The sequence below is a fragment of the Anas acuta genome, chromosome 1 (genome assembly GCF_963932015.1).
Source record: "Anas acuta chromosome 1, bAnaAcu1.1, whole genome shotgun sequence".
Lineage (NCBI taxonomy): Eukaryota > Metazoa > Chordata > Aves > Anseriformes > Anatidae > Anas > Anas acuta.
The window spans coordinates 23638980-23657207 of NC_088979.1; the positions used below are offsets into that span (position 1 = coordinate 23638980).

General features: G+C 39.5%; 1 protein-coding gene across 1 annotated transcript in view; it reads left to right on the plus strand.

Annotated features, from left to right (window-relative positions):
- KL (klotho) overlaps positions 1–17825 on the plus strand; it is a 49431-nt gene extending 31606 nt beyond the window's left edge. The window contains exons 2-5 of the mRNA XM_068672937.1: positions 1415–1925; positions 6581–6849; positions 9513–10629; positions 14347–17825. Of these exons, the coding sequence (XP_068529038.1) occupies positions 1415–1925; positions 6581–6849; positions 9513–10629; positions 14347–14684 (2235 nt within the window). The 3' untranslated portion in view covers positions 14685–17825. The remainder of the gene's footprint in view (positions 1–1414; positions 1926–6580; positions 6850–9512; positions 10630–14346) is intronic.
- The last annotated feature ends 403 nt before the right edge of the window (positions 17826–18228 follow it).

An 18228-nucleotide genomic window follows, 5' to 3' on the forward strand; every position in this document is an offset into this window, starting at 1 on the left:
CATACCAGCTGCATGGGTTGGAAGATTGGCTTTCTATATGGCTTTTATTTCAGGGAGAACTGAAAAAATGCCTGTGACATTTTGATTAATAATCTGTCATATATTCAGCACACCTGTGAATTTGTATGGCAAGAACAGAGGTTCATGTCATCACAGAATTATATGAACAAATACTAACTGATAAGTCTCAGAATGCAAATGTAAACTGGGAATAGTTATCAGGTAGATTTTATTCTAACGAAAGATCTCTCATTTTTTACCTTTTTACCAATGACCTAGAAAAAAGCATTACAATTTCTACTAATGTGAAGATGACATAAAGATGAGATGTTGATTCATAGAGCAGTCAAAATTTGATAAGCCAGGTACAAAGAAAAATATGTTTTAGATGGCGAAGGGCTCTGGAGATATCATGGTACTTTAGATGAGCATATGCTCGTAGTGTAATGCTATGGTCACATAAGCAGAAACAGTATATTAAATTATCTCTGGTTTTACTGCTGGCAAGACTACCACTGGCATATTATCCAATCCTGCTTCTGCAGTTTAAGATGGATGATGACAAATTGGAAGCGATTCAGAGGAGAGCAGAGGAGAATGGTTAGAGGGCTTGAAACTACGCCTGAAGATAATGAAAGGCTCCAGGAACTTAATCTATTTAGCTTTCAAAGGGAACATCAAGAGAATGTTTCAACCCACTCTGTAAGATCACGGGAAAGAAATTTGGTAGAAAACATCTCCTCACAGTAACAGATAAAGTTATACCAAAAATCAAGTGGTTGAAATCTGATGCTAGAGATAAACAGCAAAATTTAATAAAACAAGTTAAATCAAATTATTAGAGTAGTTTTTCAAGAGCAGTGATAACTTGTTATTCACCAGCCAGCTCTAAGTCCAAGTTGGTAGTTTTCCTATACTGTGTGTTCTGGTTCAAATAGAAACAAGTTCAGGGTTTGTTTGTTTCACATTGTTTGAGAGATCTTAGTAGTATGGAACTGCCATATATCTGTGTATCTACAGATAAAGTAATATTCATGTAATTGAAACATCCTTTGAGACATGTTTAGTTAAATTGATTTTCATTTTTGTAAGTACTGGAAATATGTCCAATCTTAATAATAAAAGCCAGTAATGATGTCTAGCTAACTACCAAAAGTGTGTTTGGTGTCTGGAGTTGTATCTCATAGAAAACTGCAGTGCTGTTTTGCCAAAACAACTACAAATTTATTGTCTTTCTCTAATATTGTATTAATGAAAAGTTAACTTAGGAGTTACTGCTGATGAATGAATAAATCTGGACCCTCAAATACAATGTTTTTCTGGTCACTGTATGACAGTGGATGGTACTTGGGACCAATTATGATACTTAAAATGGAACTTCGGGTGCATTAATTACAGTCTTTCTTTTCAACAGGCCCATGCTAAAGTCTGGCATCTCTACAATGACCATTTTCGTCCAACTCAAAGAGGAAAAGTGTCAATTGCCCTTAGCTCCCACTGGATAAAACCTCAAAGTATGACTGACAAAAATATAAAAGAATGTCAAAAATCCCTTGATTTTGTGCTCGGCTGGTTTGCTAAGCCCATATTTATTGATGGTGACTATCCAGAGAGCATGAGGAGTAACCTCTCATCTCTGCTGCCTGAATTTAGTGAAGATGAGAAGAAATACATCAAGGGAACAGCTGACTTTTTTGCTCTTTCTTTTGGAGCTACCCTGAGTTTCCAGCTCTTGGACTCTCACATGAAATTCCAGCAGTTGGAATCAATAAGCTTGAGGCAGCTCCTTTACTGGATAAGCTGTGAATATAACAACCCCCCAGTATTCATTGTGGAAAACAGCTGGTTTGTTTCTGGTAGCACCAAGAGAGATGATGCCAAATATATTTACTATCTCAAGAAGTTCATTATGGAAACTTTGAAAGGTAGGATTAAGGTTGTATTAATATGTATTTGACAAAATCATTATGCAAAACAGCCTAAAGAGACTTGTTAAAGAACCAGGCTGAAATCTAATTTGGGTCTTTAACATTCATGTTGGCATTTGTGAAATGACACTCCAGATCTCTTCCTGGGTTTGCTCTTTTCAGCTCTTGAAGACCCATAGTATCTGCAGATAGCATTTGGTGAGCTTGGTGCTGCTGTCTCTGAAGTCAGTAGGAAAATTTCTGCTGTCTTCGGTGGGAGGAAGTACAAACCCTGTGTGAACTATACTGTCAATGGATTTAGGGAAACGTAGTATATTATTTATTAATAAGTTCTTGTAGTTGTATGGATACATATATACTAAACTTAAGAATATATATGTGGAAAAGTGTATGCTATCCATTAAGAGTTCCTCTGAAAAAAAAAAAAACAAAAAACAAAAACCATAAGAGTAAAAGAATATATTTTAAATGGACAATTGAAACCTTTTCATGTTGCATCTCAGTTTTGCCCTTGCATAAATACTACATTAATACAGTTCTGGATATCAATCACAATAATCTGAATTTACGTGACTTTAAGGACAACTGAGTGTTTGAGTTTATATAATATAAATTATTTAAGTTGTTATCCTATCATTTTTGCCATGGGTGAAGAAATAGATGACATCATTTGAGAGTTATTTTCTAATTTCTCATCTTGTTGTGGCAAAATAAATTCTTTCAATCCTAGTAGTCATCAATAAGTTGCTGGGGTTCCCATTTCCACTTCCAGTGTCTTGAATTCATTAATCTACAATTTAATAATTTATTTACTCGTCTTCAGTTTGCTGTTTTGGTTTTAAAAAGAGTATTATTATAGCTATTTGTTCAAACTACGTAAGCATTGTGTTACAGTGGTATTGTCAGGCATGCAAGAGGCAGAAATGGCTTTTGTTTTATTCTCAGCACTCATGAAGATGCAAGAGTCCCACATTTGTTTCATCTGCTATTCCAGAAACCTAATTATTACAAATAAATTAAAAGGTGAATAAACACATGAAACATTGCATCCAAAATGGCAGTAATGGAATGTTGAAACAGTTACTAATTCTTGCATGTACGGTATTACTAGTTTGCATAAAGCCAGATGAAGGTCTATAAAGGCTCTTAACCTCATGACTTTTACCCATATTTCTGTTCCATTTATAAATTCCTGGACAAACATTCATGGATCTGCCTTTTAATAACAGCTGGCTGGGAACAATCTCAATTTATAGATTTTCTTTCCTATTACTGTAAATAACAGCAACAACAACAGCAGCGGTAGTGTTGTCATTATATTAACCTGTGAATTCCAGCATTTGGCTAAACTTTTTACAGGAAGAAGAAACAGAGGACTAGATCTGCAGAAGGGACTGTGGCGTCATTATGATGAAAATTATTGCACCTAACTCTTCTGCCTGTTAGAATCTGAAATATCCAATGTGACTATCCCTATGTTCCCTATGCAATACTTGAACGAATTTAGTTAAGAAAATTCCACAAGAGAGTCTGAAGTTGTACAACAGAAAAGACCCAAGACAAAGGCACATACAGTGTCTCTCAGAGACTTAAGACATGTCTATCCTTTGCAATAAAGCACTATCACGTAGAGATTCAGGAACTAGTTTCTACCTGATTTGCTCCAGCTGTAATGGGGCAACAAATGGTACTGGGGTTATAGCACGGAGAAATGAGGATGCTTTATTTAGACCCAAGGCCACATAGCTGTGGTTTTGCTGCTTCCTATATCTGGCCAGTATCTCTGCCTGGTACACTGTGTGCATGCACTGGTTCCATTAAAACTGCATACATGAATGTCAACGTTGCCAAGTAAGTACAGCCTTATTGGAATAAACCCACTGAGTAAAAACAGTTGGTGTTGAAGGCCAAGTGTCCACACTGTGTGCATGCCTGAAGCCCATCTTTGGTTTAATTGCACTGCAAAGGACCTCAGGTCATGCATCCTGAGACCATCCTGTGATATGAACCAAGGTGTAGTAAGTTGGGGCAGTCAAAAGATTTGCTTCAAAAGCCTGCTCCTGATTTCGGCTGAAATGTTGACATCCACTCTGACACTCTGTGCTGTAGACATGGTCTATGGTTAGATATATATTTTTTATTTTTGGTGTTGTTTCTGTTTTTGTTTTTATTTTGGGGAAAGGACTCTTTATTTGAGATTCACATTTTTTCATTTACTGTTACTGATCTCCACCCCTCAAATAACAATGAGGGTAGAATAGAGTGAGTAGAGCTGTAATATTAAGGAGTTAAATATTAATTAGAGTTGCTAGTTGGTTGGAGTTCTCTTCTCACATGGGTGGGTATCCAACCACTGACTCTAGGATCATATTCATTTCCCTGCTCTCTCTCTGATACAACAAAGTTGTTCTTTGTAAAGCTGAGCATGTAGAACAGGAGGACATGAGAGCTCCTCTGTGCCATGTTGACTAGCCAAGTGGTTAGGTCATTATTTGTGTTAATTTTGAGATAATTTGAGATAGCAGGTCTGAATCCAGAGTCTTAAAGAGAACAGGGACAGGTAGGCCTCTGACAGGTCAGGATTGAGCTATTCTTAGGTATGTGTAGAGGCAAAATGTATATCCTTGGGCAGCTTCCACACAGAAACAGAGGCTCTGGGCTTCACTCACCCCTCCATGGTGGGACAGTAGCTGAGCAGAGGGCTTTGTTTGTAATTTATGGGTCTGTCATGATATCTTGTGCTATTTCTAGACTAGTGAGCTGAACAGAGCATGAGCTGAAGTGGTGGTAGGAGACAGTCAATGTTTAATTGCTAACCCCATTCTGGCCCAGCTCTGGCCTGTACAGTAGCACACTTCTAGGCACCCTTTGAGGAGGACTCAGGCATTATTTCCAGCTGGTAGCATGGACAAGGACGCTCAGTTTCAGAAGCTGGGAGAGTTTAGCTTTCAGTCAGCCTGGCTTGCACAGTGACAGACACTAAAAAGAGGGCAGAAAGACAATGCATAAAAAGGAAAACCAGTCCTTTTCATTGTATTTTTTTTTCAGTAAAATGCAATTCTTGTGGGATGCTATGTTTGAGACTTCTAAACTTCCAAAATCTTTTCACATTGTTTCTTTCATAGGTGACACTTTAAAGCTAATACATTTTGAAAGAAGGATTTGAGGGGAGCTTTTGAGGTGCTCCGGAAGCACGGGAGTGCTGTGTGATGACTTACAGGAGGGGTGACGTGCTGTTCAAAGAGAAATTCTGTCTAACAAAGTGGACCTGTACCGGCTTTTACTCTGCTGGTACGGCAGATGTCATCATGTGTATGTGCGGAGGTTAGAAAAATACCATCATGTGCCAAACATAAAAGAATGGTGCCTTTAGGAGGAGAAGTATTCCATTTCCTTAGACATTTTCTCACGACCTGTGATAGAAGCTGTGCCAAATTCATAGCTTATATAACCACGGTTAATTTAATTGATTTGAACAGGACTACAATGAAGAATCCATGTGGTCCTTCATAGCTTACTGTAATGAGGTACATTAATAAAACGAGGAAATGAGGGTCTTGATATTCTGGTTGCCCAAAATACACTGTGTTAGTGTTATTAGGCTGGAAAATATTATGTGCAGTCAGTACCCGGTTTGGGTTTACAGAAGATCGTGAGTAATAAAGATAAACTCAGCTGTCTGCTGAGCCAAATTCAAGTTCAAAAGAACTTATAACAATGTGCTTAAATGCATTGCTGAATTAGGGTGGGTCTAATTATGTAATTAAAATAAGCACTTTCCTGCATGTTTTCCTGAAGCTGAGCCTTGCCCAGGAACATTTTGCTGAATCTCAGTGTTTAATACAACTAAAAGCGAGTATCATTTGGAATCACAAAATAAAACTGTAATGCTGGCAATACTAACTAACAGATGACAGTAGACCCTGATTTTAACCTGCAAAGTGTGTGGTGATTCATAAAAGCCAATGAGTTGACCTAGAATGCATACATATTTTTAGAAACCTATAAATATTTAAGCTGGAAAACAGTATGCCATAAAAGATATTAGGAGACAGAATTGTAAAAGTCAGTCTTTGCATGCAGTCTTCCAGCATTATCACTTCTATTTACAATCCGTGGTAATAAAAATTCATCAAAACCCAAAATGTGTTATCAGGGTTTTCTTTATATAGATTAGTAGTGGAGAGGAAGGTGAAAAAGGAGTCTGACTTGGTTTGTGTGCGTAGTAGTGCTGCATTAATGACACTTAAGAGTGAGATGCAATGCTTAGCAGAGTGCAGCGCCGTGCAGTTACTGGCCCAGATGCTGCAAACAGCTTAGGTGTATTCTGCCCTAGTTGAGGCTAAGGTTTGGCACACCAAATCAGCAGCACTGCTTGAACCACTGCTGCACCACTTCTTTTTCTAAATCTGGCTTGTTTAAAGACAAGCCAGGCACCTCTACTGCCTTCCGCAGTGCACCCATGCCCTGGGAGCCTGTCCCAGAGCATTCTGTGCAGCTGAAATATATTCCCTGAATGGGCTTTGAAGCAGACATTGAGATATTTACCTGAGCTATTGCATTTTTCTTGCATGTGAATACCACAAACATTGCTGGTTCCAGCACAGGACGAATGAGCACTGCAATGAGTTTGGGTTTTGTTCTTTCCTCAGCTATCCGGTACGATGGAGTTAATGTGTTTGGATACACAGTCTGGTCCCTCCTGGATGGCTTTGAATGGCACAGGGGATACAGCATTCGACGTGGATTGTTTTATGTTGACTTCCAGAGCCACGACAAAAAGTTGATGCCAAAATCTTCTGTCTTGTTCTATCAAAAATTGATAGAAAAAAATGGCTTCCCACCTTTGCCTGAAAACCTGCCCATAGAAGGGGTCTTTCCCTGTGGGTTTGCCTGGGGGATTGTTGACAACTATATTCAGGTAAGTCTGATGGTAAAGCTGGTAGGTTCTCCAGCCAAACCAGTGGTCAAGATCATATTGATAAATTGGCCAGATAGAGTGTCTTAGCTGACATTTTGAACAGTATTTGAAGGAGATGGATGCAAGGATTTTGTTGCAAATACCATGCCTTTTAGTCTTCATCTAGACTTTCTGTGTGTGACCAAAGAGATCCAACTGGAGTGAGGTACAGTCGAGAATGCAATGGTCTATAAAAACATACAGCAATTGAAAGGGGTCTGATGCTTATCGTCCCAGGACGTGTTGTGTGATCAGTTACTGAAGTCAGTCCTATTCAAATGAAAGTTGCTTAGATCTGCTAAAGCATATTTCCAAAGGTCCTTGTTTATGAAATGAGAAGTACTGCTGCTTTTTCAAGTCAGTGGTAATGTATTTGCCCACTGTGGTAGTGCACGTTTAGAAAACTTCCTGAAAACTCTTCGTGTTTACAGTGGTATGTTTCTACACCTTATATATGTACAGTCTGGCACTTTTGTTAGAGGACTTCTGTGTTAATGAAAAGTAAACAATATTAGATTTAGATGAAATTTCTGTATTCCTTCCATGTCATTTCTTGTACTGCTGTGTACTGAGGCTTCAGTACCCCTGGATAGCACCTAGCTAGTTCATGGATCCAGTTCATGGATCCAGTTCATGGATCCAGCTCTCACTTTTTATTTCAACTTAGTCTGATATTTCAGGAGAACCTTTCAAATTTTAAGATTTCAGAGCATGTGTAAAAATTGTATCTTAGTTACGGTCTCTTTCATAGTTCGGCTCTGTGATTCTCAGATGTTGTTTTGGCTTACAGGGCTCCTCTAACCACAGAAACGATGTGCAGTTAAATTCAGCTCTGAGGCTGGATCCAAGAACAGAATTTTTAATTTAGATTTTCCATAAAGACAGAATCTTTCTTAGGGCTAGAGTATATGGGGCTTGTTTGTTTTTTTCTTACTCCAAAACTAAGATCTGACTTTGTTCTCTTGAAAAATACTGCACTCTCCTTACCTGGTACACTGATTTCCAAGAATATTCAGCAGTCATTATCCTAGCTCCCAGACAGGTTAGGGAATGGAAATGAAATTGCTGAATTTGGGATCAATAACAGCTGTAGAGTTATGGAGTCAGTCAGCCTAAGACAGTTAAAAAATCTCTCCTATCCCCAAACCTTCAAAGCTGAATATTTTCATTTCAAAAGGCTGTTCAAACATTTTGTGCTATAAAGCTTAGGTAGTGTGATTTGTAGATGCATCACAGTGGAAAAACTCTTTTGACAGCATTCCCAGAGTATTAGTGGAAATGCATGCTTTAGTAATCTACAAGGGACAATTCACCAGAAAAGCAATTTCCCTCAGACATGCTGTTTTTTATTACTTTCTTCTATAAGCACAGTACTGACCTCTCCGGAGAAAATAGCAACTGATTTTCAGCATCTTCTTTATACAGTCTGCAGAGCCTCAGCTACAAGTTGAACACTGGTTGTAGGCTGACACCTGCTTTTCAAACAGAGGGCAGGACAAGGAAAACTGAACTCGGGGGAACCTTGCACCAAAAACCCCAAACCCAAAAAACAAAAAGTAAAAAAGAAATGAAAAAAAAAAAAAAGAGAGAGAGAGAGAGAGAGAAAGGGAAAAATACGCATATGTAGGTGTACACATATGAAAGGTCCATACACATATGTAGGACCAGTATCTTGAAGTATCTTTTATGCTAGAGTATGAATGAGAAGAAGATTTTACTTTTTCCATTATTTTAAGCAGTTCACTTTTCCATTTTCTAGTCCTTATTATTTTTCCAATACTCATTTAAAAGTGAAATTAGAATTCTGTGGGAGCTTGGGAAGCTCATGTTTTATTTACTGTGGTGTGTCATACCGGCATTTCTGACTTCTGATGCCCTACAGACTTACTGAAAAACTGTAAATGTTATTGTTTGGGGTGACATATAGTGAGTTTACTCAGAAGTTCGAAAAAAAGCCCAAACCACCAGAAATCAACACCTTGCTGAAATAACTTGGAACTGAGTTCTGTATGAGCTAAATAAGAAAAGGACTTTGTTAACAAGAAGGAAAATTTTTGCTTGTCAACTGAGTTCGTGCTAAAAATCAAGTGCGCAGCATTACTCATTTTGCATCATAGTCAGGAAAAAAATGGTCACAGAAATGATGTTGCATTCGTTATTTCTTTTACTGTGTTCAGGGAGTGGTCTTGAAACTAGCCACTGGGTAATTTACAACAGACAGGCCCATTGGTATAGCTTCTTAATCTTGAAAGGAAAACATTTTTAAAATGACTGTAGTCTTTACTGCAGCTCTGCTTCTCTCAAGATCTGTTGCAGGTTAATGCCTTAGCCCTGAGCAATCCCTCATTTCCTGTAAGGAGTGCAGCAGTTTGGAGAAGATATAAATGTGGTGACCATTAGCATAAGCTAGGATGGCTGAAAATGACACATAGATTTGGTACTTTTCTGATGTCACATGTTAGCAGAAGATTAACTCATTCATATGAGCCAGAGATGTGAGAGAAGTGCTAAATCCAGTGTTTTGACTTGTGAAGTTCTTTCAGTAACTTGTGCCCGATGGATATGATGTTCCTACATACCTAAAACAAACAGCTTGAATCTGGTATGTTTCTCATTCTACCTAGGTAGACACAACACCTGCTCAGTTTCTTGACCCTAACGTTTATGTGTGGGATGTTCACCAGACGAAGAAACTGATTAAAGTGGATGGGGTTTTCACCTCCAAACGCAAGCGTCACTGTGTTGACTTTGCGGCTATCAGGCTCCAGGTGTCTCTTCTACAGGAAATGCACGTCACCCACTTCCATTTTTCACTGAAGTGGTCTTTAATCCTTCCTTTAGGTAATCTGTCTCTAATCAACCACACACTTGTACATTATTATCGGTGTTTTGCTAGTGAACTTCTCAGAGTTAACATAACTCCTGTTGTTGCTTTATGGCAACCTATGGCTGAGAACCAAGAGCTTCCAGTTTCCCTTGCCAAATACGGAGCTTGGGAAAACCCAGAGACCATTCAGGCTTTTGTTGAGTATGCCAAATTCTGCTTTACAAGTCTTGGGGACTATGTAAAATTTTGGATCACAATGAATGAACCGTCTGTGAAAAACTTGACCTACACTGCAGGGCACAATCTGTTGAAAGCTCATGCGAAAGCTTGGCATCTTTACGACAAAGAATTCAGAAGGTCTCAGAAGGGTAAAATATCTATAGCTCTGCAAGCTGACTGGGTGGAACCAGCCTGTCCCTTTTCCAGGAATGACCAAGAAGTTGCTGACAGAATTTTAGAGTTCGACATCGGCTGGCTTGCAGAGCCCATCTTTGGGGATGGTGACTACCCACATGTGATGAGAGCATGGCTTCACCGAAGAAACAGTGTTGACCTCTATAATTTCCACTTGCCTTCTTTCTCAGAAGATGAAAAGAAATTAATCCAGGGCTCATTTGATTTTTTTGCTCTAAGTCATTACACTACTACCCTTGTGGGCTGGGAGAAAGAAGATGCACTGAAATATGACCACTATCTTGAAGTTCAGATGATCAATGACATCACATGGCTGCACTCCCCCAACAGAGCTGCAGTAGTGCCCTGGGGACTGCGTAAATTGCTCAAGTGGGTTAAATCAAAGTATGGCGACATCCCAATTTATGTTATGGCTAATGGAATTGATGATGACCAGAATATGGTGCATGATAAGCTCAGAGTGTATTACATACAGAATTATATCAACGAAGCTTTAAAAGGTAAGGAACCCTAGGTGGTTTGTATGTCACAAATACCATTTTTTAAATAGATACTATGTGATAGAGTATGTTTTACTTCAAAAAATGAAGCTTTAGGTAGAATACTCCACAAATTAAATATTATTACAGCATAGTTTTGCCTTTCATTTGCAACTGATTGGTGTTACTAAGCATAAGGAAGACTGACCTTGCACGTATTCTACATTACATAGCAGAAGAACTTTTTAGTGAATTCAAGAGCTTTAAGTAGATGTCATGTGAGTAGCTCCACACATATTTAATCATATTTTCTTCTTATTGCAACTCAACTGTTGCTTTGCTTTGTTGCTTCTCTCTTCACTGCTGTGCTTCAGGGCTGGATATGAACTCCCTTCCTCAGCTGTCTCTGTATCTAATCCAGCCGTTATCTTGGCTCTTCATAATAATTCAGCTGCCTACCTCATTATGCTGTTTCCTGGACTCTTTCCTGCTATTCAGAACTCAAAACAGTCTTTTTTTTTTCTGTCTCAAAGTTTCATAAATTATAAGGTAAAATGAAGGCATTTTGAGTCATCCTGTCACACAACACAGATATTTTTTAGAAGAACACCAGACTTGGATGAGATAATTTTTACTGATAATGAATTTTCTACTTCAGTGTAAGCTGTTGCAGAGGTGAATTACCTAGTGTTTTCAAATATATGTATACATATATATATTATTTCCAGTGTTAATTTCTTCGTCTTCAGCTTTAAGCCATTTAGGTATGCATTTCCATGTATTGCCTGTGAATACTTCACAGGCAGAAAATAAGCCAACTGTCATTTAACTCTCTGATAAATAATGCAAACAAAGCTCTTTGTGTCCCTTACGATAAAACATGATTTAGAACCTTTCAATTATTAAACTTTTTCCTGTTTGCCAGCATTCTTCTCAGAGAGGTAAATCCCAAGCCTGGACACACTGTTTCTACAGCAGCCACACCTGTAGATGAAGTGGGTTTAACATAACCTCTTTCCCTTGTACTCCTCTTTCGTACGTCTAAGCAGCCCATTAGCTCTTTGGCCATGGCAGCAGGCTGGTCATGTGCAGCCTGTGGTTATCTACTGTGTTTTTAAACTCACTTACAGGTTCCTGCCCCATAGGGTGGAACTGTCTACACTGAAGTATGGTCTGCTTCATCTTTGACATCCTTGCATTTGGTCATGTTCAAATATCCATAGCCCGCTTGTGGAAAGCTTGCTATATTAGCTAAGTTATGTCTCTAATCTTTGTGTTATTTGCAGTCTTTGTGGGAAATAGTTTTCTTTCAGGTCACTGAAAGATGATTAAATGCTGAAAGCTATTTCTTCATGATCACCTAATGGGACATACACCTACAGGGACACTCACTTATCTGCAATTACATTTTTAGGCTTGCCAGTCCTATTTGAAAACAGTTGAAATCTGTTTATTATGGGCTCACCTTGACTTCATAACATTTTATTTTCTTAATCCAAATGCCATATAATACCAACTCAGTTGCCTTATGGAGTTGTAGGTATATTAAATCAAACATCACTATTTTTATCAATATCATAAAAAAGATGTCAGGATGTCAAATTAGTTTGATAAGTTTTATTTTTCATAAAGTGATTGGCATTAATCATATATATATCTTCTGCAATTCGTATTTATCAAGCCTTGTGTAATCTATTCCACTATTTTGTTAGGCAGTGAAAAATGGCTGGCAGTTCCACCATTTCCTAGGTCATCCTGTCCAGTCTGTTAAGTACTGGCTTTAACTTCCTTGTCTGTAATTTCCACCTCTTTCAGGAATTAGTGAGTATCAGTATTAAGTGCCCAAGAGTTTCTTTGCCAGCATTTTGAAATACTGGCTGTATGTTTTTTGCATGTGTCTTTAAAAATATATCTTGGATATGTTTGGGTTTGTGGTTTCAGTCCATTGCTTTTTTATTTGTTTGTTTTTATTGCTTTGTCTTCTTCCTAACACTTCAGACTGTACCACTTCTTGGCACTTCATCTTTTCTTAGTGTGTATGAATTAGGGCTTTTCTCCCAGTCCTATTAGACAGAACAGCTGCACATACCCCTATTGTTCACAAAACTTTGTCATTCTTACACCCAATGAATAGCCACCCAATTACTTCCCACCTCTTCTTTACAGGCTGGAAATAGCTACTATATTTTTCCACTTAATCATCACATGCAAGCCATATTTTTCTGTCTTTCCGCCTCCTTTGTCACAGGTGAATATATCCCTGCTAAGCAGTCACAATAGTTACCCCAAAGCCCTCTTTTCCACTTTTGACATCACACACTTCAGCCAGTCAGTAATACCAGCTTTTTCACTTTCTTTTCTTCTCCCACTCTGGTATTGTGCTTTTGTCCATCTTGTCCTTAGGCATGTAACATGCTTTTAACCTTGGCATTGTGACTGACTCAGGTTTCTGTGAAACTTACATTTTATTTTTTTTTTCTTCAAGACGCTCTGCTCTAACTGATTGGAATTAAAAATCTCGTGTCCCTATCTCAGTGTCATGCTGCAGAGGAATGAGGGGAGGGTTGGTACACGTGTGGTCTCACCTTAAGTTTCCTGTTCTGCGTTGGTGCGTGTGATGTTGCTCACTTGATTCCTTCCAGGGGAGCCAACAGGTTTATGCAGATAAACAGTTCCAGAACACAGTAGAGGACCCTTTGGGATGAGGCTGTATTTTTAAATACTTCTTTTGTACAGTGTGTAAGTTCACCTTTGCCAATCGAAAATGAAGAATAGCAATAACCATTTATGTAACACCATTAAACCCACATGCAGTTTTACAGACACAGACTAATCACGCTGCATAGCAGCTCTGCAAAAGGGTAGGTAAATATTATCTCATTTTGCACCTGAAAGGAAGGTTAGAGGTGCTAAGTGTCTTGCATGTGACCACAGAAAGAGCTGCTTTTAGAGGCATTTGAAAATTCAGCAGTTGCTAGCTTGAGAGAAAGCATTGCCTTAATTTGTAAAAAATAGTGATTTTGAGGGATAGGGTATTACAATTTACTTTTCCTACTGTGGATTGATCGGTTTTGTCGAGCAGCACTGATGGCTGAAGGTTAATGCTCCAGCTGCTAGAACTCTACCAGTAGCCAAGTGAACAGTATGGATCAGGGACACATTCTCAGTGAAATCTAATGCAGGTCTCTTGGACCAGAAACTCAATAGCAAGAGTGGACTGTGATCTGCATAACTTTCCCACTTACCCTGAGCATTGCTGCATCTTTTCCTGATGTTTCCGGACCTGTGCTAGTGAGAAGTGCAGCCTGACATCCTCCTTCCTTGAATTTCCCCCTCAGGAGGTGCTCTGCGAGGCAGAGCAAGCAGCCAGGGGAAAAGATTGCAGAAATCCAGGTGCAGGGAAACCAAAACCCATGTTCTGTTACACGGAAAAAAGACCCATATTTTCACAGTAGGCTCCATGCTGATCATTAAACACAGTCATGCGTTCACAGCTGTGTTTACCAAGTATAAAGAAATAAATTACAGGATACTCACAGATCACACTGTCTGGCAGTGGCTGATGAACTCTTTTTATGACAAAGCTTGCATGGATCTACATGTAGATTACCTTATTTTTAAGAAGAGTAGTACAGATCTAGTTTTAACATCTCCCTGCCCCTGCTGCATGTACTGGCATATGATACTGCTCTTGAATGCCAAAGTGACATTTACTCATTTATTTGTTTTCTTTTGCAGCTTACGCCTTGGATAATGTCAACCTGCAAGGATATTTTGTCTATTCTTTTAATGACAGGACTGCTCCTAAATATGGTCTCTACGGTTATGTTGCAAATCAATATCAGCCAAAGCCTTCGATGGAACATTACAGGGAAATAATTGACAAGAACGGGTTTCCTGGTCCTGACACTCCTGAGGTGCTGTGCCCAGAGGAGATTGCCATGTGTACTGAATGCCACTTTTTCCGAACCAGAAAATCATTGTTAGCCTTCATCTCTTTCATATTTGTTGCTTTTATCGTTACTATATTCTTCATTACTTACTATTCCAAGAGGGTAGAAAGACGGTACAAATAGAGCTGCACCTTTGCATACATTACCCGGTACCCATTTTCTTGCATCCTCTTGGGAAATCTGAAATAAGAGTGCAAAATGTTGTGGCTGCTACAGCACTAGGAAGGCACGTACACTGCCTGGTGCTTCAGGACAGTGGCACAGAGAAGAGATGGTTAGTGTATGGCTTCCAGAAATCATTTTCTGTGGTTTAGTACATTTGGTCTGTGACCTGTCTTTAATTCCTGTGGTTGGAGTCATCTCACAGCTTTTCCTGGGACCTTTGGTTGAGCAGATGCTTTCCCTTCCTTGTTCTTCCCTTACTGAGTTTTGTAAGTGTAGTTTGAAGACATGGAGTGGTGGAAGAGCCTGAAATGTCAAATTGTCTGAAAAAAGATTGAGGAGAAACAATATGATATGTTTCCAAATTTAGGGTTTAATGCTGATGTTAAGTGATCAGAGCCAACACCTGACTGGAGCAAGGCACATGGCTGAGCAGAGTTGGGGGAGAATTGCACAAAGCAGAGACTCAGGTAGCTGGGATTCACATTCCCCAACTTCATGTTTTTGCTGCTGCCACACAACCTTGCTGTCCTGGCTTCATTCTTGAGAGCATATCTCAGTGCTGACCTGACGGCTGCGTAGGACCTGAAGATGTAGCTGGGGAATCTTATGTCAAGGATCTGTGTCTTTCGGAAGGGAAGGAAGCAGGAAGGTGTCCTGGGATGGCAGGGATTGTGCCATCTGATGGGAAGAGGTGCGAAGGGTTTCTCTGCACAGAAGTTGTGCTGAAAGAGATTTTAAAACCCAACATTTCAGTGTAATAATCTGGCACTTTATTGCTGCTTTTGCTGGGGTCTGAGGTCTTGGAGCTGTTGCTTCTGAAATGCACTCCCATATTCCTTGGGGCTCTTCTGTTTTTGCTGAATGTTTTTCTTTGAGCAACAGGATCTGGCCCTGACAACATTTCATTGCAATAAAGTATTACTGAACTGAAGTTAGCAAAACATTAGCAACATCATTTATTAGTAACAGCATTCATTAGTAGAAATAGAGATAGACAATGGGAGAAGACCCTGTGTTATTTTGCTTGCCTTGTGAATCACTGCATTAGGAGTGTCCATGGTGTAAAAGCACTGTGGTCATTTTTCTCCACTCTCTAACTCTAGGCCTGCATTGCCTTCAGCTGTAATTGTATTTTTATTGCCATGTGAATAATGTCAGTCACTGGAAAGAATATTTTAAAGGAAATGTGCTCTGTGTTAATTAAGAATTATTTATCTACAAAGCTGATTACACGGTATTAAATGTGATGTTTATCTCCTAGATGACTAGCAGATGACTAAATGACCTCCTTAGGTTCCTTCCAACCTGAATATTCTATGGTTCTGTGATTCTGTGCTGTAAATTAAAACTTATGTATGAAATATGATTTTCATTTGTAACTGAAGATTATATTTTTTCTTAAACGATCTGTAGAAATAGAAAAGAATTAGTATGTTATCACAATGATTAATATATTTGTCCTCTAGTTCCAGCCTTAAAATGGTATCTCTTTGCACTAATATATATTTTGATATCAAGATTAAGGTGAAAAATTTATGGTAAGTCATAAAGTATTAAAAATATACATAAAAAAATGATAGACTGATAGGACTTCCAGAAGAAGAGGAAATTTTAAGCTGCTGTATATTTATGCATTGCTGCCTGGTGCAATGTGGATTGCAATGAAATAGCTCTCCCGAAATGTATGAAATGCCAAATGGCTTTCTCCATGTCATGACAATGAATCACCTCGCGAATACGTTTGCTCCATTGTGTCATACACTTTCAAAATCCATAACAAGAAGTGACACTCATTTAATATAAGCTGTAGCCAGGTCATGCATATCTTCCATGTTATATGTGTATGTGTGTTTTAATTATTTTGTTGCTGGTAAAATAAAATGAGTTCAGGCCTGCTGCTTTGGAGGAACTGGGCATCTGTGTCTGTTTGGTGGACCTGGGCCGTGCAAGCCCAGGACTAGATGGGTGCTGTACTGGTGGGTGCTCAGGCTGTGCCTGGACACTTTCCTGCCAATTTACCATCCCGCAAATCGTGGTGGTGTGCTGTGTAATAGGCTGGTCACAGCACAACGCGTGAAACCAGTAGTCCTAGCAAGGAGGAGACACTGCAGGCTGGGTGATATGTAACCACCGACAGGCAGATGGCACCAGCTGGATATCAAATTTGTAGGTAAATTGGGATTTGCTGCTATGAAGCTGTGTGATCACATCCTCTAATGGTGCTGTGGCCCACAGAAATAACACAGCCTTTGGTGCTCTTTCCTTGAGGAGAGGTTTTAGATACCTCTGCAGAGCACTTGGCCTGGCCATGGGAGTTGCCGAAGCATTGTCCTAAGCAGCCTGCCTGTGGTGTGGCACACGAGAGGCCATGTGTGACTTGGTGAGTGAACTGTACAGCAATGGGCCAGGGAAAATTCAGGCTGGTCTGATGGGCTGGCTTCAGGAATCTGCTTGATTTTAGGTAATTGGGGACAGTGTGCGAATTTCTCATCAATTTTCTTAAAAAGCACACCCAGTACTAACAGGAAAAAAAGACCTGGAAGAGGCAAGGATCAGGCACCTGGCCAAGGCGAGCTGTGGTGTGCTCATGCAGACAGGCCCAGCCACTGCCTCCCATGATCCCGCTGTGGCCCTGGGGCACTTCCTTCAGTCCATACAAACGATCTGGCACTTCCCTTGGCCATCTGTGTATCTAAAGCAAAACACCACCAGCAGCAGAGACTTTCCACAGAGGGGACACCGTGCCCAGGCTGCAGAGGCAGCTTGGGAGGGGACTGTGCTTACTTGCTGTGGAGTAGCAGGAGGCTGCACGTAGTGGTGAATGGTAATGTGCCCTATACCACATGTGCTATATTTTGTATTTCCTATAGTGAAATGTTGCCATTTTTCTCAATGCTCCAGATTAAATGTGTTGTAAAATAAAAAAAAACAGGTATTTTTATTCAAAATATTTTTTGTGTCATGAATGCAAAGCCTCTCTTTCTCAGAGACTGTACAGTGACTAGCAGAGGGACCTTCGCTAAAAGCAAGAATTAATTTTATGTTGTTTTTATAACAATCTTAGAAATGAAATAAAGATATTGTACATAACAAATTGCAGACTGCTCTTAATTTTCAATCTGTCCAGTTTTCCTGCAGGGTACCTTAGGAGAGGCTTTTGTGATAACTCCACGTGGAGCTCCTGTTGCTGTTTGTTTTTCCAGTGCCACACAAATAACTGCAACTATTGCAGGAGACTGCTGGGGCCTGTGTCTACACAGAGGTTTTTCCAGCAGAGACAAATCACTGGGACTTGGAGGGGTTTTGGTTCTTCGACTTTTTATTATTATTATTATTTTACAATGACTTTAACTAGTAAAAAACCCATGGAAGCAACCATACTAATATAAAAGTGTTTTGTTGCGCTAGTTTATTCCCCAGTAACCCTGCAATAAACTTCACAGCTCTTCTGTTCCAGCAGGGTCACTCAGAGCCTTGAAGGAATTGTGGCACTGAGCAGGCA